At 41.2% G+C, this 22,141-nt stretch overlaps 1 protein-coding gene and 1 long non-coding RNA gene across 5 annotated transcripts in view; one reads left to right on the top strand and one right to left on the bottom strand.

The window, feature by feature from the left end:
* WDR7 (WD repeat domain 7) overlaps window positions 1–22,141 on the top strand; it is a 591,021-nt gene that overhangs the window by 379,557 nt on the left and 189,323 nt on the right. For all 4 annotated transcript variants that reach the window (XM_089690073.1, XM_089690072.1, XM_089690071.1 and 1 more), the window contains one exon: window positions 1,154–1,375. In XM_089690073.1, the coding sequence (XP_089546199.1) occupies window positions 1,154–1,375 (222 nt within the window). The remainder of the gene's footprint in view (window positions 1–1,153; window positions 1,376–22,141) is intronic.
* The window catches only part of LOC149451848 (uncharacterized), a 28,977-nt gene that overhangs the window by 2,755 nt on the left and 4,081 nt on the right, over window positions 1–22,141 (bottom strand). Inside the window, exon 2 of the long non-coding RNA XR_016314977.1 lies at window positions 4,041–4,249. This is a non-coding gene — a long non-coding RNA (uncharacterized LOC149451848). The remainder of the gene's footprint in view (window positions 1–4,040; window positions 4,250–22,141) is intronic.

The following is a 22,141-nucleotide window of genomic DNA, read 5'->3' as shown; positions in this document are numbered from 1 at the left end:
CAGGCATCTGGGTGGATCCCGACATTAAAGTCGTGATCTCTCCCGAGCCTGCATGTGCTCAGTGATGTCAGCCTACATTTGACTTTAGCCCACTTTTGGTTGAATACAGGTCACAGGAGTGCAGAACGAATTGCACTTCTGTGATCCCCTGGAGAAATGGGGCCAAAAGAGCTTTGGCTCTACTTCTCATTTAAGACCTTTTATTAGTCATCTGTTCAAATTAGATTTAGTCAGCTAGACACTTATACTACACATTTGTTGGTAAATCCAGAAGTAAGAGCTGTCCGCAAGCTTTAAGAGCCAGTTCACACTACAATAATGCACTCCGGATATGTTTTTGCTTACAGTTCACACCACACGCAGTGCCAGTGCAGTTTCAATTTAATTTGCCATGTTCCATAACAGTTCTGTGCAGAAAAAATGCAGCTACTTTTTTTTTCTGCTCTTGAAACTAACTGGAACTGACTACACTAGTGGTGAATAGGGCCATTGTAATACATGGAAAACACTGAGCACACATTTTGGATGCAGAAAAAAAGTGCACTGAACTGCATCTAGTGTGAACTTGCCTTAAGCTTTTAAAGTACCATTCAGCTCAATTTTATAAATGTTGAACACAGATCCTTATGCGAGCGCTGATTGTTATTTTAAACAAGCTGCTAGCAGGCTTCAGCACTACTTGAAGCTTGTTGATAGCCTGCTGAAGTGTGCTAGCAGCTTGTTTAGAGTGACAGCCAGCACTCCCTTTAAGATCTGTATTCAACATTTACAAACTGGAGCTAAATGTTAATTTAAAAGCTTCAACAAACTTGCTAAAAGCTCTTCAGATGATTTCTAAAAGCTCACTGTTCCCACTGCTCTTACACAAGCTGAAGCCTATGTGAAACAGGCCTATGGCTTTATTATGTTTGAAATATATTACTTTATTAAATCGTGACATATGCTACTAATATATATTTATTATGGTCTATACTTTGTACACTTCTGTATGACATACACATGTAATGTGTGGTTTTATCGGTAGTGTAGGTATATTTTGTCATGGGATGGAAAGCAGTATCCCTCTTATTTTTTTAATTTCAAGTTATATTTACTGACTGTAAAGTCACTTTCTGTCTCTGGCAAACTTATTTAGGTGCCTCTTTATTTTCAGGTTGTCTTTCCAACCTTCCTGCAATGAAGAAAGCAACTCCATCATATGAGGAGAGGAGGAAGCAAGCTACCGCTATTGTCTTGCTCGGGGTGATTGGAGCAGAATTTGGAGCAGAGATTGAGCCTGCAAAACTGCTGACCAGACCGCGCAGTTCTAGTCAGATTCCAGAGGGGTTTGGATTGACCAGTGGAGGCTCCAACTACTCTCTTGCCCGACACACCTGTAAGTAAAAGATGACTGTGCTTTGAGGTTGGTGTTGTGTGATTTATTTATAAGCTGGCTAAAGGTAAAGGTATATCCTAATTGTACCATTGGTTACCCCAATGAACGTCTTGAGAACCATACCCAAACCTATCAACCATTTACTTTGGGCTCTGGATCTTGCTTTTGGCACTCACTTTGGCACGTGCTGCAACAAGTGTAGTTAGCCACAGGGTCCAGGACATTGTCCATTCCTAAAGCACACAGACCCTAAGGACCTCTTTGGGGTATGCCCTCTGTGATGGGTGAATTTTGGTCCTCTTGGGGATCCTGAAGCATGGATAAGGTAAGATGGGGTTTTCCTGTATTATGGCTAGGTCCTCTTTTACTTGGGCAGTGTTATTCTCGTATTATGTTATCTACTACTCGTATATATGCATCTACTACATTAGTGGTAGTTAATGTTATTATAACCTTTTCCTTTTTAAATTTGTCCGTTGTTTTTTCCCACACAGCTTTGCTGATTGGGTAGTGACATAGTTGCACTATGCCTTTCTGCTGATGAGCGTCTGCCTGCCATTTCCCCCAAGAACACAAGAAGCATGCATGTCTGCTGATATCTCGGTTACCTGACATCATTCAGTGCCGGGGTTATCGCAGCTTCCTTCTTGGACACTAATACCCTCTCATTCTGCGTACATTTCTTAAGTACTCAGGGAATCCCCTCACTTAGCAATGGTGGAGACACAGGGAAGCTGAGAAAAAGGGTCTAATAGAACTCATGCTACAGACTGCACAGAGGAAAACCAGGTAAGCACGCAAGATGATAGCTCTTCCCCTGCACCAGAGCAAGACTGACAAAGCTCCCTTCCTTTAGTTCCAGGTCGCCTTCAGGCACACAACAGATGACTTATCTAACTAAGGCAGTCTTCACTGCTACTTTTACTCTCTGCTCTTCTAGAACCCTTTGTCTCCTCTGCCCAGAAGTATTCGCGGGCCTCTTCACCACCTGAATCTATTAAGGAGTATAACCCAGAACTTCCTAACCTCTTCCAGAATGATATGTAGGAAGGTGAGATGGACGCAGAAGAGGATCCTGCAAAGGAATTTTGACCTGTATTTCATGAAACACGATCTAAGGCTTCATATCCTATGCTTTCTTTTATGAGCACACTTATTGATGCAATGCATACTAGCCTTTGAATATTCTCAGCCTAAATAAGCTTAAATGGGCACAAAATGACTGGCAAAGTCTAGAAAGACTGTGCTTTGTATGCAGATTGTCCAAATCCTGAAAAAAAGTATTCCTTCCTGCAAAGCTCTTTGCTGAGTTATATCTAAAAGGAATTTATGAAAAAATGTTGTGTCCCGGTAGTAGAATCTGCCATTTCTGTTCTCAACAAACACCTTACTGTTGTGCTGGGGACATTCCCTTCTTTAAGGATTCTGTTGCTGGATGTTGTGATACCCTATAGAAGACAACCTTTGCTCTCTGTGACCCTGCCCTACAGCCAGCCATTGTGGCTATGTCCATTTGTCAGGCTGTAGCTAACTGGACAGAACAGATTAACAGAGTATATGATCCTTTTGAAAATACAAGTATTTGAGGACCCTGTTCTTCTGGAACAATTGCACCTCATGCCTTTGGCGCTGCTTTTTTTGTGTTTATGCCCTAGAGAATGTACTTCGCCGGATCTCTAGGATGAAATTGCTCTCAGTGCATATGCAGAGAATTTTGTAGTTAAAGGTTTGGTCTGCTGAGCCTGCTTGCAAGAACTATCTTTTTACAGATGCCTTTTGATGGGGAACGACTGTTTTGCAAATCCCTTGACACATTTTTTAAGGAAGCTACATTGGGAAAGGTATTTACCCCACATAAAAGCTGTCTAAGCCTACTATTAATACAGCTACTACGTCTTCCAACCAAAAGAGGTCCTTCCATTCTACCCAGGCTTCCTTTCCTAATCTTTGGCCTGCAAAACCTTTCAAGCCTACTTAGAAATCTTCCTAGCAGTCAAGGGGTGCCCTCACTATTTAGGGTGGTGAGGGGGGAGGGGTTGTCTGTTGGTATTTGTGCTAGTTTGATTTAGAGACATCCTAGACCCCTGGTTCCACTCATTTCCAGGGGTACAAAATATAATTTTTATCCATGCACACTCTTCCATTCCTCACCATCTGATCTGCCAGTTTCACCTCAGACTGGCATATTTGTGGGCCACCCAGTCTCAACTTTAGGCACAAGCAGTGGTAATCAAAGTTCCTGCAGAGCAGAGGTTCAAAGGGTTTTATTCAAAACTGTTCACAGTCCCAAAACTAAATAGAGGCATTTGCCCTATTTTGTACCTAAAATGCCTAAATAGATAGATAGATAGATGTCCCCAAATTTCGCATGCTCTCAGCAAGAACTGTCGGTGGGAAAGATCAACTGCTGTCCCTGCTGCAGTAATGGTACCAGGGGTTTAATGCTATGTCTAGCTCAAAGCCCCTATTTGTGGTTATGGGGAGTCCATGTAAGGGACTGCTACTATCTCACACTTAATAAGGCAAGCTTTTGTTCCAGTTGTATGCTATCAAGAACAGAGAACCTCCTTTCCTAGTTACAGCACATTCTACAAGAGCAGTACCTGCATCATGGGTTTTCTGCAATCAGGCATGGATTTCTCAGGCATATAAGGCGTCCACTTACTTGTCCGTTCATACATTTCCCAAGTATTACAGTGTGGATGTGGCAGAATTAGCTGATGCCAGTTCTTGGCGCAAAGGTCTGGAGGCGGCTTTCTTACTGGCTTGTATTGTGTTTTTTTGAAATGGCTAGTTTGGATTTTCATTTTATTTTTTGCCCATTCTCTTGCTACTGTTTGGTGACAATCCAGGAGCTGATCATCTAAAGTGTAGCTGATAAACAAAAGAGAAAATAAGATTTTTGCTGTGTTACTGCAAGCACGGCATCATACAAAGCTAAAAGGTTGCTGTTAGCATACCACAATTCATGGGTATTTTAGTGCACCTCAAGGTATGCATGCAAACCTGAGCAATGTGATGTGCTAAAGTGTTAAAATTGCATCAGTAGAGTCCAAATTAGAACCTTAATCTTGATTAAGTTGGGTCAACTCTATCTGGCTACAGTGGCAAGGTTGCTGAATTTTCTCAGTCCCCTCGTTATGTTGGTGTCTGTTACATTGAGCACAACTGTGTAGTCACAATCCTTCTGAAAGAAGATCTCAGGATGTTTTATTTTGTGAGGTAACAGAACCAGTGTAAAATGCATGAGCCTTGCAGCATCCGAGTCGGATCCGTGTGACCTAATCATCCTAAAGTGAAGCTGTGAGGATAGAAAGTTGCCAGTGTTGACTTGTTTTTAAAGCTGTTCCACTGAGGCTTTTCCTGGCCTCCTGGCCTCCTAACCTGTTGAGTCAATACTCTGGAACACACATGCAGCTAGTGAGGTTTTAGTAAAAATCAGATATCCTGTGTTGCATGCTTATTCCAGGTCAGAGATTGACTAGTGAAGCCAGGATCATGTTGACAGTCCAGGAGCCAACACCATTAAAAATATATCAAGCTTGTTATCTGCCATGTTTCCATCCACCCAAAGCTCTAAAGTAAGCATTACCTATCTGTAAGTGGAGATGCTCCAGTTGGTTGTTCTCTGTGACCTGAGCATCTTTTTTTGGTCTGAAATATCAGAATAAGATACATTTTTGTTGGAAGGTGCTGAAGAGATCTGATCCATTGCTTTGGTATCTGCACAGCACCTTTTCTCTCTGTTCTCTCAGTGCTGCTCATTTTAGAGCCTGACTTAAAGTGGAACTTTAGGTAAAAAGAATAAAATAGGGAACATGCAGGATTTTTAATGCTGAAGAGACATGCTATGTCTCTTCTGCATTAAAGTTACTTACCTGCCCGTCCAACCCTGTACGGTGAGCCACGCACGCACAGCACACTACACATTTAGCAATGCCGAATCTGACTGAACTCCTATGCATGCATGGGATTGGAGTCATCCCTGCCCAGCCAGTGACAGCGGCTGGCGATCGAGACCTGGAAGCCATCCACCCGAAGATGTTAGCGGGCATGCTGGAAGCCGAGGTGAGTATAGTTTTTTGGGTTTTTTTGGAAAACCAATAGGTTACTAAAGTTTCAAATACCTCTTAAATCAGAACACAACTTCAAAAGTAATGTATTGTGTGTAATGTAATGTATTCTTTTCTAAACGTGTCATCTTGCTCACAGCCATCCTGACAGTATCACGCTCCACAGGCTGGATTAAAAGGTCCGCCGGGCCGTAGTTTGCCCATTGCTGGCATAGAGCCATTATGGTCAGTTTTGGAGAACAAGATTCTGGCTCGTTTTCCAGCTCAGGCATCTCTGCGAGAACTGGAATGATTTTTGCATGAAGAGTGGTATCAGATTCCATTGTCCACCATCCAAGACTTATACAGTATTTGTCTATTCCCAGGAGAATTCAGGCCGTCTTGGCGGTCCACAACCATATTTGGTAACAATGTTCTTTTACCTGGTGTTTCTATAATTTTGTCCAACCCCTGTACTTGTCCTCTGTGCATTTTTGCTGTCAATTATTTTTATGATTATGAAATCAGAGTATCTCAAAAACCTGGAATTTGTGTAATTTATTGTACGGGTGGGGGATATAGTGTGCATTTGTGAACTGATGCAAATAATTGAAAAATCTCAGCTCTGAGTGTTGTGAGGGGGTGCATCAGTGATGTGTGCTTGGCTGCCCTTTTAATTTGAGATACGTGTGGATTAAATGGAGCAGTATGACATTTATAATCTCTGCAGATCACTAGATGTGGTGGTTCCTGAAATGGTTGACTGTTTGTTTTTCTTTTCCTGAGTTTGAGTGACAGAATTTAATTCATTTTGCATGTGGCATAACATCATTATTGCCAGATTCAGCCAGAAGCGCGCTCTCCCCTCCAGGACTTGTGATATTTATCTGTGTAAACTCCGCGCCACTTCAAAATTATTTTATTCAGGACAGAAAGTTCAGGAAAATGACACCTATTTGTATTCCTCCTCTAGCCGTGTCCCTCATCTTCATTCATGTTTTTCCTCCATTCTGTATCATTCCACCCTTCATTATGTTCCTCCCCCATTCCATATCATCCTACCTCATTTTTCCCCCACATTTATATGTTGTTCTACCATCATTCATATTTTTTTTCCAGACTTTACTATTCAGCCTTTATTTTTCTCTTCCATTCTATTTTCATTCCTATTCCATTCTATTTCTTTCACTTTCTTTTATATATTTTTCCTATTCTATATAATTTAATGTTTATTCATATTGATCCCCCTTACTATATCATTCCACCTCATTCATATTTCTCCATTATACTGCATTTCACTTTCATTCATATTTCTCTTCCACACTGTTTCATTCCACCTTTCATTCAAATTTCTCATCCATTCTATATAATACCTAAATTTTCATATTCACCGTCTGTATCATTTTACCCTAATTTCTATTCCTTCTCTTCTTCATCCAATTTATATTCTGTATCATTCCACCTTCATATATATTCCTCTTTTATTCTGTAACATTCCACTCATTCATATCCCCCCAATCCATATCATTCCAACTTTTATTATTATTATTATACAGTATTTTATATTATAGTACCTTCATGTTCCTTATTCCTTCTTAATTCCAGATCATTCTATACTACTGTATATTGTTTCAAGTCATTCATATTGCTCTTGTATATTATCCCACTGCATTCATTTTCCTTGTCTATTCTGTATCATGCTACTTTCATTTATATTCCTCCTTTATTATGTATTATTCCACCCTTATCCGTATACCTCTCCTATTCTGTATCAGCCCTCCCTCATTCATATTCCTCCAATTTTATATTAACCACTTGCCTACCGGGCACTTATACCCCCTTCTTGCCCAGGCCAATTTTCAGCTTTCAGCACTCTCACACTTTGAATGACGATTGCGCGGTCATGCAACACTGTACCCATATGACATTTTTTTCAATTTTTTCACACAAATAGAGCTTTCTTTTGGTGGTATTTAATCACTGCTGTGCACTATAAACAAACAAAAAGCAAAAAATTAGAGAAAAAAAAAGTTCCTCTTCTATTCTATATCATCCCTCCTCATTCATATTTCACTTCTATTTTACGTCATCCCACCTCATTCATTTTCCTCTTCTATTCTATATCATCCATCCTCATTCATATACTACATCTATTCTATATCATCCTTCCTTATTCATATTCCTCTTCTATTCTATATCATCCCTCTTCATTCATATTCCTTTTCAATTTTATTTTTTCCCACCTCATTCATATTCTTCATCTATTCTACAGTGCTCAACATAAATGAGTACACCCCAACATATTTGTCAGAAAACCTTTACTTTCAAAATCAACATTTTCTATGGGACACTATACTACAAAATACTCCCACAAATGCGGGCCATTGATTGCAAACAAGATTTTTTCATTTGCACACACAAAAAAGTATTTTTTTTAACAAATTAATTAAAGGCCATGTTGCAAAAATGAATACACCCCAATGAAAATCTTAGGAGCAAAGCTACATTTTAGACAAAAAAATCCTAATTAACAAGAATTCAACTATAGGTAAGTCTAATTATTCATTAAGCAGGTGTCCAGCAGGCAGTTGTTTGTAAAAGGCTATTACTTGACAAAGAAAATCCCTTCCCATTTCATGCTGTCAGCAATGGTACCAGGCCTGAGAAAGAAAATAATTTCTTTACACGTGAAAGGTGAAGGCTTCAAGAAGATCAGCAAAACTTTACATATCAATCAGAATACTGTAGCAAAAGTGATACAAAAATTTTGCAGAGATGGAACTGCAACCATCTCACAGAAATGTCCAGGCCGTCCATGGAAGTTAGCACTTCAATGGGAGCATCTTCTGAGGAGAACGGTTAAAGAAAATCGCCATGCAAGTTCACTGCAGTTCGCTAAAAAAGTAGAAAACCAAATTGGGGTGATTGTTTTCCGTGACACAATACGTTGTACACTACAGAGGAATGGCATGCATGGGTGTCGTCCATGAAGGAAGACTCTTCTAAAGCCCATGCACAAAAAAGCCTGCCTAGAGTTTTCCAGGGCCCATGCTGAAAAACAAGACTACTAGGACTCTGTACTCTGGAGTGATGAGACTAATATAAATATTTTCGGAACTGATGACTTCAAAACTGTATGGCGTCACAAAGGTGAGGAGTACAAAGAAAAATGCATGGTGCCTACAGTGAAACAGTCCTACAGTGTCCTTCTGTGGGGCTGCATGAGTGCTGCTGGTGTTGGGGAGCTGCATTTTATTGATGGTATCATGAATTCACAGATGTACTGCTCTATATTGAAAGAGAAGATGCTACCATCACTCCGTGCCCTTGTTCGTTGCGCACTTTTCTAACATGACAATGATCCAAAACATACATCTAAGGCCACTGTTTCATTTCTGAAGAAGAACAAGGTGACAGTGATTCAATGGCCAAGTATGTCTCCTGATCTGAACCCAATCCAACACCTATGGGGAATTTTAAAGAGACAAGTTGAGCATCACTCTCCTTCCAGCATCCAGGCTTCTCATTTATATCCCTCTTCTATTCTATCTCCTCTCACCTAATTCATATTCATCTTCTATTCTATATCATCCCACCTAATTCATATTCTTGATCTTTGCACCTTTTTTTATATTCCTCCATTCTATATCCAGCCACCTATATTCATATTCCTTGCCCATTTGGTATCCTTCTACCCTTGTAATTTACCCTCGGGTTCACTTTAAGCTCTCCTCCTTTTCTACTTGAATTTTTCCTTTAAACGGCTTAGTTGTTATGCAGAGTGCTGGATGTGACTGGCATTGCTATTCTGACTGGCTGGCTGGAAGATAGATGGAGCTAGAAAAAGAAAACTGGACAATGAATTGATGTTAGACTAGATACTTCATTTCAATTAATTTTTTTTGTGTTTCGTCTTTCTCCATTTATCTCTTACTGGCTCCCTTTTTCACTAGCTTTTTCCAGAACACCTCTGCCACTCATACCACCTAATCTCATTGCAATATTTTCCTTCCTATCCTCCTTTTGCAGCATTTGTCTACAACAAAATGACAGCTCTCCTTTAACTTCTGCTGACTGCACATCCAGTGATTATCTACACTAGCTCATTTTTTTCCTTCACAATGAGTCTATACATTTTTTCCATTGCCTTGGATTTAAGGGCAAGTGTAGGTATTATACAATTCCTTCTATAAATTGGAGTAAATTTGATTTAAAGCTCATTTATGGTCCAAGAATGAAATTGATCTTGCTTTCACTTTTCATTCACCACGTTCAGACTTTGAAAGGCAGAGATTGCATTATTTTGCAGGTTCGTGTCATACGATTACTCAGGAGAGAATAGCGGGTTGTAAAAGAATGATTTCCTGGCCTAAAAGGAAAGTAGATGTTTTGTTTTATCATTGTAAAGTTTATCTTATTGTTTTATGTGACCTTCACATGTCTACATACTTGCTTTAGGAATTATTGTACTACAGACAAATTTGTTCCATAGGGACACCCTTTATGTTACAGTGAAGTTTGCATTTTTAATTTATTTTTATATAATTGGTTACAGTTTAATGTGAACAGTTCATAAGCAACATGCTCTACAGACTATGTAGTTGGCACCCCAGGCCCCTGCATGCACAGCATGCACTTTTACACCATGAGGAGCATCCATAGATCCCAGAAATGTTTATCTGTTAAAGGGAATTGTATAGTGCCGTCGATTTATGCAGCGCTTTACATATATATTGTGCATTCACATCAGTCCCTTCCCTAAAAGAGTTTACAATCTAAAGTCCCTAACTCACATTCATACATACACATACTAGGGCCAATTTAGACAGGAGCCAATTAACCTACCAGCATGTCTTTGGAGTGTGGGAGGAAACCAGAGTACCGGAAGGAAACCCATGCAGGCACAGGGAGAACATGCAAACTTCCCCATGTTGGTCATGTGTGTGGTGACGAAATGCGTTGGCTTTGGATGATATCAGGGCGCTCAACTGGGATAGCGAATGTAGCAATCTCATCAGCGGTATAGCATTACATAGCTGTTTACATCTGGTGCAATTTAGCACCTACTACAAGTGAGTATAAATTTTATCTGTTGATGACGCAAAGTTTTAAAGGATAAAGCACTATGTCAAGTTTGTATGAGGAGGAGTGGTTCTGATGGAAGGAGACTAACGGAAGCTGTGTACATTGATCCAAGACCTTACATGAGCTCCACATGGTCCTTTAAAGAGACAAAAGGCATTTACTGACCGAGCAGTATCTGTGAAGTCATAGAGTGGAGGTGAGCCAACAACCCTAGTTCTGCTAGACGCTTGCTTCATGGGTTTCCTTGTCTCCCTCTCCTGCCCAACATCCTTCAGTTGATAAATAAAAGGACTCACTCTCAAAGTATTCACTTTAAGAAAGCGCTATGCCTAGTGCGGAACTTCTCAGAACAGAATTTGTTCCTGCTGACTATTTTAATAAAGAAAGATTATTACATCTTGGTGTGCGGCGTTCCTGTTTCTTTTAAGATGGTTACACCATTTGACCATCCTATGTGCAGGTTCTTTTGATCGGCACACACTAAACAAGCACTCACAGATGGAGCAACAGAACTCTGTGAAGGAGAACACCACAGTAAGGGGCAGTTTACTCCACAATGTGGTGTTTCTCGCGCCGCATTCAAAATGTACTGCCATTGTGATTTGCTATGGGTACCTTGGGATTTGTTGCAGTGCTTTTTATTAAAAGTACTTTTGGTGTGATTTCCTGTCCATTCAAATGAGTTGGCTGCAAAAAGGCACTGCCAGGGAACGCACAGGAATGAAGATCGCGTTCCTGTGTGATTTTGGTGTGAACTGGCCCTAACGCCAAACCAACATGATCGTTTTGAGTTTGTCCAAATTTAATTTTTTTAAATCAAATCTTTGCAAAGAGCGAGGAAGGTTTTCGTACTTTCTCACTGCAATTTAGGGCTTGTTTGAATCAGCAATTCAGATTTCTTTCTGATGCTTTTGAGATGGAGAAGTCATTGATGGGGGCATTTGACCTCCATTGACAACCTCCTTGCCTGCATCAACCTGCTTCTGTATTCACATTGCCTTGTATGGGGAGAGAAGCAGTAATTGTGCAAAAAAAGAGCCCCTTTCTCACTTTATTATGACAGAAAGGGAAATGTAAAATCCCTAACATTTACACCAGCAGTAAATTCTGACAAGAGGATTTAACTTTCTTATTCTATCCTCACAATGGAGTGCTGCCACAACAAAATTAATTTCTTCTTGCACAAGCCTTTCTTTGGCTTTGACTCCACAGTCTGCCAAGCCTGCAGTTTCCTTTTTTTTTTCCAATTATAGGGTGCCATAGCATAGGCGGTCAGACTGGTAAGGAGCCACCACACACTTGTTGTTCTTTCAGGTTGCGTTTTGCTTTTTACTTTTTTTTTCTTTTTTTTTTCTTTTTTTTTTTTTAACACCCTCAAGGATCCCCAAGTCTGACGTGACTGATCACAGAGACGTTGTGTTGTATCTGTCGTTGCACACTCACCCACAGTTTGTGAAGGGTGCTGTAGTGCATTGGTTAATTGTACCACCATGCAATCATAGGAAATCTTCACCAGAACACCTTGGTGTACTGATATTGGAAGGAAGAATATGAAAATGGACTTTCTAGGCACAGAAACTCAGTACACGAAAGAATAAAATCAATGTTCCTTTATTGACATCACATCATCTCTAAAATGTATCTTGTATGATATCATTGCACAGTTAGCCCACAGCTAATATCTCATAACCCGTCAAACACATAGAATGATTGCAAAAGATGGTAGCAGTATAAATAGTACCAACCAAGTAATCCTTCAAAGAGGTAGGGGATATTCAAGCTGTGCAGGCTGCGCCCCACATGTTTCGCGACGGGCGTCGCTTCCTCAGGGGCTAGCAATATATCTAGGTAGGATAAATATACTTGACAGCTAATATCCCATAACCCACCAACCACATAGAATGATTGCAAAAGATGGTAGCGGTATAAATAGTACCAACAAAGTAATCCTTCAAAGAGATGGTGGATATTCAGATTACAGAACACCATGGTATGTAAAATGGCAGTATTCACTTACAAAATGTAACCAGTATGCACTGGGCAATGATGAACTCCCCGGGTTCCAACAGGCAGGTCCCCTCAGGCCACACGCAAGGAGAGCAACCTTCAGAGGTCAGGTATGGGGGTGCAAAACCCGGCTTAGGGCGAGTGAAGGGCCCTCGGGGCTCCTCAGACACAATTGGTTTCCATGTGTAGAATGACAGGGCTACAGGCTAAAAATAAAAAAAACAGGAAGGGCCTGAAAAAAGACCACAAATGTAACATTTTTTGTAGTAATAATCTTGTCCTTTATTCAAGTAAAGCAACAGGCATCACAGGTTGATATTTCAGGACCACGCAGGATCGCGTTTTCAAGGCAGAGCATCTGAAAAAGGGATTCTGCAAAGTCCTGAAACGTTGGCCTGTGATGTCTGTTGCTATATGTGAACAAAGGACAAGATTATCACTGTCAAGGTCCACTGGTGAAGATCCTTATTTTCCACTAATTAATCAGGCATTGGATTCCTCCAGACTATAAAATCCCTCACATTCCCAGTCTGTCATAACTGGTAATGACCTCTCATCTCACTGCGGGGATCATTTACTAAACCTGGAAAGTGCAAAATCTGGTGCAGCTGTGCATGGTAGCCAGTCAGCATCTAACTTCAGCTTGTTCAATTAAGCTTTGACAATTAAACTTGCAATCTGATTGGTGTCTATGCAGAGCTGCACCAGATTTTGCATCTCCTATAGCAAATCAAATCCTGTTTGTGTATGTATCCACTTGCCCTCTGAAAAATTTACCCCCCCTTGATGGCAAGACCATTTTTTGCAATATGCACTGCGCTACTTTGATTGAAAAATGAGTGCTCATGCAACACTCTACCCAAACAAAATGTATATTATTTTTTCACATAAATAGCTTTCTTTTGATGGTATTTGATCACCACTGGGTTTTTTTTTTTTTTTTTGCGCTATAAACAAAAAAAGACCTAACAGTTTAAAAACAATATTTTTTTACTCTTTGCTATAAATCGTGCTGCAGGCATTCTGACACTAACTGACACAGGGTGGGAGCTAACTGCCACTGACTTCTGCAGTGACACTAATACAGTGATCAGTGTGAATAAAAAGCACTGTCACTGTACTAATGGCCCTGGGCAGGAAGGGGTTAACATCTAGGCCGATCAAAGGGTTAACTGTGTGTTATGGAGTGTTATGGGTGTGTACTGTTTGACTAGGGATGTGCTGGTTTTCGTTCCCTGGTTTCTTGAGAGATCAAAACAGGCACAACCCCGCTGACAGGAGAGAGATCTGTGCTGTTTACATTCACAGATCTTTCTCCTGTCCGTTGCTCTGCCAGGTCCTGGCCATGAAGCGCTGGCCGGGACCTAGTAATTGACATTTAAGGGAGCCAATAACAGTGTGGGTAAATGGGCACGCACCCCCCCCACCTGTAAAAGCAGAATCACGCATATATACGGTATTCTGCAAAGACCTGTAGCAGTAAAGCCAAGTAGAAAAAAAATATATATATATATATATATTCTACTTTGTTCAGGGAAACCACATGTGATTCGGAGAGAAACTGCACTGCTGCTTTAGATTAAATCACATGCTATTCTTTGCAGTGCAATTTGAGCCCATTCATTTTGTATGGGCTCAAATCGCAACGCAAAGGTATCGTATCGGTTTCAGGTATTGGAGCATTTACACAAGTATTAATGCTTAGTATTGCCATTGGTGCAACCCTAATATATATATACATATACACACACACTGCTCCAAAAAATTAAAGGAGCACTTTAAAAACACATCAGATCTCAATGGGGAAAAATATCCTGCTGGATATCTATATTGATATGGACTGGGTAATGTGTAATTTGATGGAAATGAAAATTATCAACCTACAGAGGACTGAATTCAAAAACACCCCGAAAATCAAAGTGAAAAAATGATGCAGCAGGCTAGTCCATTTTGCTGAAATTTCATTGCAGCAACTCAAAATAGTACTCAGTAGTTAGTATGGCCCCCATGTGCTTGTATGCATGCCTGACAACATCAGGGCATTTTCCTAATGAGATGACGGATGGTTTCCTTGGGTGTTTTCCTCCCAGATCTGGACCAGGGCATCACTGAGCTCCTGGACTGTCTGAGGTGCAACCTGGCATTGTCGTGCACCAGGAGGAACTCAGGGCACACTACACCAGCATAGGGTCTGACAATGGGACCAAGGATTACATCCCGATACCTAACAGCAGTTAGGGTGCCATTGTCTAGCTTGTAGAGGTCTGTGCGTCCCTCCATGGATATGCCTCCCCAGATCATCACTGACCCACCACCAAAGCAGTCATGCTGAACGAGGCTACAGGCAGCATAACATTCTCCACTGCTACTCCAGACCCTTTCAGGTCTGCCACATGTGCTCAGGGTGAACCTGTTCTCATCTGTGAAAAGCTCAGGGCGCCAGTAGTGGACCTGCCAATTCTGGTGTTCAATGGCAAATGCCAATCGAGCTCTATGGTGCCGGGCAGCGAACACAGGGCCTACTAGAGGACGTCGGGCCATCAGGCCACCCTCATGTTTCTGATTGTTTGGTCAGAGACATTTATACCAGTGGCCTTTTGGAGTTCATTTTTTAGGGCTCTGGCAGTGCTCATCCTGTTCCTCCTTGCACAAAGGAGCAGATACCGGTCCTGCTGATGGGTTAAGGACCTTCTATGGCCCTGTCCAGCTCTTCTAGAGATACTGCTGATCTCCTGGAATCTCCTCCATTCTCTTGAGACTGGTGGGAGACACAGCAAACCTTCTGGCAATGGCACATATTGATGTGCCATCCTGGAGAAGCTGGACTGCCTGCATGTGCAACCTCTGTAGAGTCCAAGTATCGCTTCATGCCACCAGTAGTAACACTGATCCTAGCCAAATGCAAAACTAGTGAAAAACAATCAGAAAACATGAGTAGGTAAAAAAAATGTCAGTGGCCTCCACCTGTCAAACCATTTTTGTTTTGGGGGTCATCTAATTGTTGCCCATCTATTGCACCTGTTGTTAATTTTCTTAACACCAAAGCAGCTGAAACTGATTAACAACCCCCTCTGATACTTCACTGGCCACATCAATATCCCAGGCATTTAAGTGACTTTTTTTTTTTTTAATTTAAATATTTATTAAATTTTTCATATTAATACAAAAGTCCCAAAACAGGGAAAAAAAATTCTCAATACAAATAAACATTTATAACATTTCTATCTTTCCCTTATTAAAAAAAAACTCTTTTCTTTCCCATCCCACTATCTCCCCTTCCCGCCCCTCATCCCCCCTCTTCCCTCTGCAGACTCCAATCCATTCTGATCTAATAAGGCTTATCCATTTTATTGTTAACCTCTTAGTTTATATTTTCTTATATTTCTCCTTCAATCTTGCTCTTTCCCACTTTTCCCATCTCCTAGAATACACTCCCATCCTATCTTCATGCATATGGTATGATTTTTCCATTCTACCAATCTGGTTCACTCTGTTAATCCAGTCTTCCTCCTTCGGTACCTCGGCTCTTCTCCAAAACTTGGGTATCAGCCCTTTCGCTGCATTCAAGAAGTACCAAATACCTGAATCTTTATGTTTATTTACAGATGTCTCTACCTTGTGTAGGAGGCACGTCGTTGGGTCTAACCCTATGTCAATTTCGGTTATTTCCTCAATCAGTTTAACTATTATCTTCCAAAAGGCCTGAATTTTCGGACATTCCCACCATATGTGAAACACCGTGCCAATCTCTCCACATCCTCTCCAACACTTATTTGAGTTTTCCCCATTCATCTTATGCTCTACACTCGGTGTAATGTGCCATCGTGTCATACACTTGTAATTAACCTCAACCTCTCTCATACTAACATTATCGTGTATCAATCTAAACATCTTTCTCTGTCTATCTTCGTCAAACTCAACTCCCATGTCCCTTTCCCATTTTGTAATAAAAGTTGACTTTGTGTTTGTGTCTAATTCTGTGAGTATTCTATACACTTTTGAAATACCGTGTTTCCCATCACCTCGTGTCCCCAACAACCTTTCAAACATATTCCACTCCTGTTTTATTCTCAGGGGTTTCGGTAGATTTCCAATAAAACATTTCAATTGATGATACTTCCACTCATCTATTCTAATAAAAATATCTCCCTTCTTCTCTATTAAATCTTTAAGTGATCTCAGTTCCCCTTCCACCAAGACATCACTCAGTTGGGTGTCCTCCTTTCTAAACCATCTCCCTGATATCTTATTCTTTCCCGGGGGGAAATACTCAGTATTTGTGAGAGGCATTAATATAGAATTGAATTCCCATTTCATGTTTTTGTGTAAAGTGTCCCATACCCTAAAAACATTTAATGTGTACATACTTGTGCTTTCTTTAATTCCCCTAAACTGTGTTGGGACCCATATCATCTGACTCAATCTAGTGCCACTAAGATCATTTTCAATTGTTACCCAACTTTTCCCCTTATGGTTAAATGTCCAGTCATATATTCTTGCCAAAACCACTGCTTTATAATATCTCTTGACATCTGGTAGACCCATTCCCCCTTTCTCTTTAGTCCTACTCAATGTTTCATATGCTATTCTGGGTTTCTTATTCCTCCATATATATTTTGTTAACATTCTTTTCATTATCTTAAAGAAGGCCTCTGGAATTTTAATTGGTACCATTTGAAATCTATACAGTATTTTAGGCATAATTACCGTTTTGACTAGGTTTATACGTCCTATCCAGGCTGGGTTTCCTCCTTCTAATCTTTTTAAATCTTCCCTGATCTCATTTATCAAAGATATATAGTTTAATCTATACAAGTTCTTAAGTGAGGCAGTAAGCTTTATTCCTAGATACTTTATCTCTTTTTCTCTCCATATAAAGGGGAATTCTTTTTGTAGTTTTTCTTTTTCATTCTTTGGTATATTAATATTCAGGATCTCTGTTTTCGTTGGATTAATTTTTAAGTTTGAAAGTTCACCGTACTCCTTCAGAATCTTCATTATATTTGGGAGAGTTATTCGAGGATTCCCCACATAGAACAATAAGTCGTCCGCAAAGGCCGCTACTCTATGTTCTGTGGATTCTATCTGTATTCCCTTTACCGATCCACTATTTCTTATTATTGACAACAGAGGTTCGAGTGACAATACATATAACAGAGGGGACAGTGGACAGCCCTGTCTTGTCCCATTAGACATTCCAATGGGTTCTGATCTCTCCCCGTTTACCGTGATGATTGCAGTAGGCTCACTATATAATTTGCTTATCCACTCTCGCATTCTATCGCCTATCCCCAGCACTTTTAAATTATCCATCATGAAGCCCCAGTCCACTCTATCGAATGCCTTCTCTGCGTCAATCGACAAGAGCACCACCGGGGCTTTCCCTTTTCTACTCTTCTGAATAAGCATCAGGGTTCTCAAGCCGTTATCTCTACCTTCTCTCCCTGGTACGAAGCCCACCTGATCTCCATGGATCCATTCAGGCATCAGATCCCTCAACCTGTTTGCTAACACCTTTGCATACAGTTTAGTGTCAGTGTTCAGTAATGAAATAGGTCTATAGCTGGAGCACTGAGATGGATCTTTTCCTTCCTTATGAATAAGTACTACATGGGCCTGTAGGGATTCTCTCCTCACTTCCGTCCCACCTCCCAGAGCATTCATATATTTCTCCAGCTTGGGTAGCAATACCTCACTGAATTTCTTATAGTACCTAACTGTATAACCATCCGGGCCTGGGCTTTTCCCCCCCCCTGTGCTTTTCAATGCTCTTTTAATTTCTTCCTGGGAGATTTCTGCATCTAGGGATTTCAACTGTACTTCACTTAGTTTTGGTAATCCCGCATTTTTTAAGTATGTCATCTTTTTTTTATTAATTTCCTCTTGGGCTTCTTTTAGAGGGCCTTGGGTACTGATATTATATAATTTCTTATAATACTCCGTAAACACTTTAATAATCTCTTTATTTGAGTGGACCAACTCCCCCTTTGAACTTTTTATCTTTTCTATGTAGTTCCTATTTTTCTTTTTATTCAAGGCTCTCATTAAATATCTTCCTGGTCTGTCTCCCCATCTATATCTTTCGTTCAAAACCCTGTTGTATACTCTTCTCTTCTCCTCCTCCATCAACCTCTCTAGCTCATCTTTTTTATCCACTAGCTTCTGTCTCGTATCTATTGTTATTTTCTTCTTATGGATCTGCTCCAGTTCCAATATTTCTTTTAAGAGCCTACTGACCCTCTCTCTTCTTTCCTTTTTTTTCCTTGCACCTGCCGCGATCAAGATTCCTCTTATAAATACCTTGTGGCTTTCCCAAACTGTAGCTATCGATACTCCCTCTGTTTCGTTCTCCTTAAAATATACCTTAATCTCTTTCTCGATTTTTTGAACTATATCCTCATCCAGAAGAAGAGCCTCGTTTAACCTCCACCCCAATCCTCCAGTCCACCTTCCTCCCCATCTCATTTTCATCACAACCGGAGCATGATCCGAGAACGTCCTTGTTTCTATGTCGATTTTAACCAGATGATCTATCAGTTGGTGGTCTATTAAGATGTAGTCTAATCTCGAGTATATCTCGTGTGCATTCGAGAAGAAGGAATAGTCTCTGTCTTTCATATGCGTTATTCTCCAGGTGTCCACTAGTTGGTATTCATGCATCGCTTTTTTCAAAGCTCTCAGAGACCTACTCCCCTCTCTTTGCACAGAAGAGGTATTATCCTTTTGTGGGTCCATACAGAAATTTAGGTCTCCAGCTACTATCAAACGCCCTTTTTTAAATTCCATTAATTTTTTTAACAGACCCTTCATATATATCTCCGGATTTTTATTAGGGCAGTATATATTGGCTAAAGTGCACTCAATCCCCTGAAGTTTACCTTTTAAGAATAAAAACCTCCCCTCCGGGTCGGTTCTTCTATCCTCCAGCTCAAATCTCATATTCTTTGCCAAACCTATTGCAACCCCTTTTGCTCTTTTACTTGGAGAATCTGCATAGTACCATGTTGGATAGTATTTGGATCTCAGTTTTACATTTGCCTCTATCTCAAAGTGTGTCTCCTGTAAAAATACCACTGACGTCGCCCTATGATGTAACTCATTAAACAACCTAAATCTCTTCCCTGGGCAACTCAGCCCGTTCACATTATATGTTATAAACTGTATTTCTTCCATCGTTCCCAATTGGCTCCATCCCTCTTCCTGATTGCCTTTTCCTCTTTATCTCTTCTGTCTTGCAGAGTATTGACCCCATACCTCCTCCCCTCCCTCCCTCCCCTTCCTCCCTCCCACCCAGCTTCCATCCCTCCCAACTTCCCTCCCCTCCCTCCCACCCCCCCCCCTCTTTTTAGGCCTACTATTTGCCTACTAATCATTTGTGGAAATACAATCCACCTTTGATTTAATCTCAGGGCAAAAAAAAATAAAGAACTCCACCCATGGACCACTTTTCCCCCTTCTCCAACCTCCCCCTCAACCCCTAACTCCTCCCTGAATATCTCAATAATAGTGGTTAGGAGACGGTTGGGAGAAGGCAGAAAAAGACAGGAGGGAGAGAGAGAGACAAAAAAAAAAAAAAAAAAAAAACCCACGTTATCTCTCTCCCTCTCCCCCTCCCCCCCCCTCCCCCCGCCTCCTCCCTCCAACAGGCTGCCAGCGCTCCTTTCCTTTTATTCTAATTTCCCAGTGTTCTTCTTCCCAACCAGGGATCTCCAGTCTTTGTAGTTTAAGTCTATCACAAAAATACTGCAAATCTTCTGGGAACCTGAGATATGCTGTAGTTCCATTTCTCCACCCTATTAGGCACTCAGGGGTCCCCCATCTATATTGGACGTTCTGTTCTTTCAATCTTTCCAATAGAGGTCTAAGGATTATCCTTCTCCACAGAGTCTCTGATGACAAATCCGCATATATCTGTATTTCTTTTCCTTCGTACATGATTACTGATTTTCCCTTAATCCTTTTCCAAATTTTATCTTTATCTAGGAAGTCACAAAATTTAACAAGTATATCTCTTGGCCTTTCCTTTCCCGAATTTCCTTGGAATTTTCCTTGTCTAAAGATTCCTTCCATTTTAATCCTTTCCATATCAGTATTGTCCATTATGGAGTTTAATATTTTACAGACCACCTCTTGCAAATTTTCTCCTTTTGAATTCTCTGGGACTCCTCGTATCCTAATGTTTCTCCTCCTATTCCTATTTTCTTGTATCTCAGTCTTATAGCGCAGTTTTTCTTGGGCTTTCCCTATATTAATTATTTCTTTTTCTAATTCAGAGATAATTTGGGATTGTTTTTTAACTTTTTCCTCCGTTTCTTCCACTCTCACCAAGAGATGTCCCAGATCATTTCGAATATTTACAATTTCTTGTTTTATTGTTTTTTCCAGACCTTTAAACATTTCTGCCATTTCCTTTTTATTTGGTATTTGTAACTCTGTCTCCATCACTGTATTAGCTGATATTTGTTGGCTACTAATGTCAAGGCCTAGTGATAGTCTAGGGCTACATTCCAGACTTAGGTCTACTTCTCCTTTTCCACTATTTCCCTGAGATCTTTCTGGAGTTATATTTCCCTGGGAGGTATATTTTTTAATGGTACCGGTCTGAGTCCCTTTAGGCCCACTTCCTTTTGCATTTTTATTTTTCATTCTTCTATGAATCTTATTCTTCTTTATAGGCTCGGGGTTATGGAGAGACAATTATTAATAAACAAATCGCACCTTATCCACTCACTTGGTTTTCACACTTTTCTTTCGTTTACCCTCTTCTCTTTTCCACTCCTTTACATTCCCCAGTCAAGGGGGGTCCCCTTTTTACTCTCATACACTTCTTCCCCTAAGCAGTTTACAACAGGGGACCATACTTATCAAGTGTCGACCAAAGTCACTCACCCTCCTCGTGTCACTCTTCCTCTCGTGACCCGGCTAGGAGCTCTCTTCCACTGTTGTTCGGCTGGGCAGTGTGTGTATTTAGGGGGCTCCCAAGTGTATCTTCCACCTTTGTCTCTCCAATCCCCAGTGTCTTTCCTTCACAGACAGGGCTCTGAACAGTGGGCCAATCAGCAGGACCCCGAACAGTAGACCACCAAGTATGCCTCCATGTAGTTGGCCAGCGGTCAGGTCTTCGGCTAATAAGCCGGCAGGCAGATCTCCGGGTAAGGACCGACCACCAGGGCTCCGGGTTCTAGGTTTAACATAGGGGACTGCAGATCGAGAGCTAGCTAGCTGGGCACCAGATAGTCTGCCGGCAGACAAAAGTCCGGTTATTTGACCCGCAACAGGACTTCATTTAGTGAGCCCGTAAGCCGGGCAGCTGCTCTCCCTCCGCTCCGAACACCGGCCGGCTTCCTGGTCTCCCAGCACTGCTTAGCGGCTGACCACGTGGCCGCACCGCTCCTCCACGTCTCCGAGCAACCAGACACGCCCTCGCCACCAAGCACCGCATCCGAACCCCGTCTCCCAGACTAGCTCTCCCACAGCTCTTCCGTCCATCCAGCGGGGACCACCCTGCCGCAGCAACCCCTTTCACCACGTTTCCTCATCACAGGTAGGGGTTTGGGGAGGTCGGGTGGAGGAGATTGTCCGAGAGCTCCTACATCGGGCTCTCCTCAGCCGCCATGGTTAG

The sequence above is a fragment of the Staurois parvus genome, unplaced genomic scaffold (assembly GCF_062004578.1).
Source record: "Staurois parvus isolate SC_StPar_1 unplaced genomic scaffold, SC_StPar_1.0 ptg000513l, whole genome shotgun sequence".
Lineage (NCBI taxonomy): Eukaryota > Metazoa > Chordata > Amphibia > Anura > Ranidae > Staurois > Staurois parvus.
Note: the sequence above shows the minus strand (reverse complement) of the source record. Positions and strands in the feature narration are given on the sequence as shown.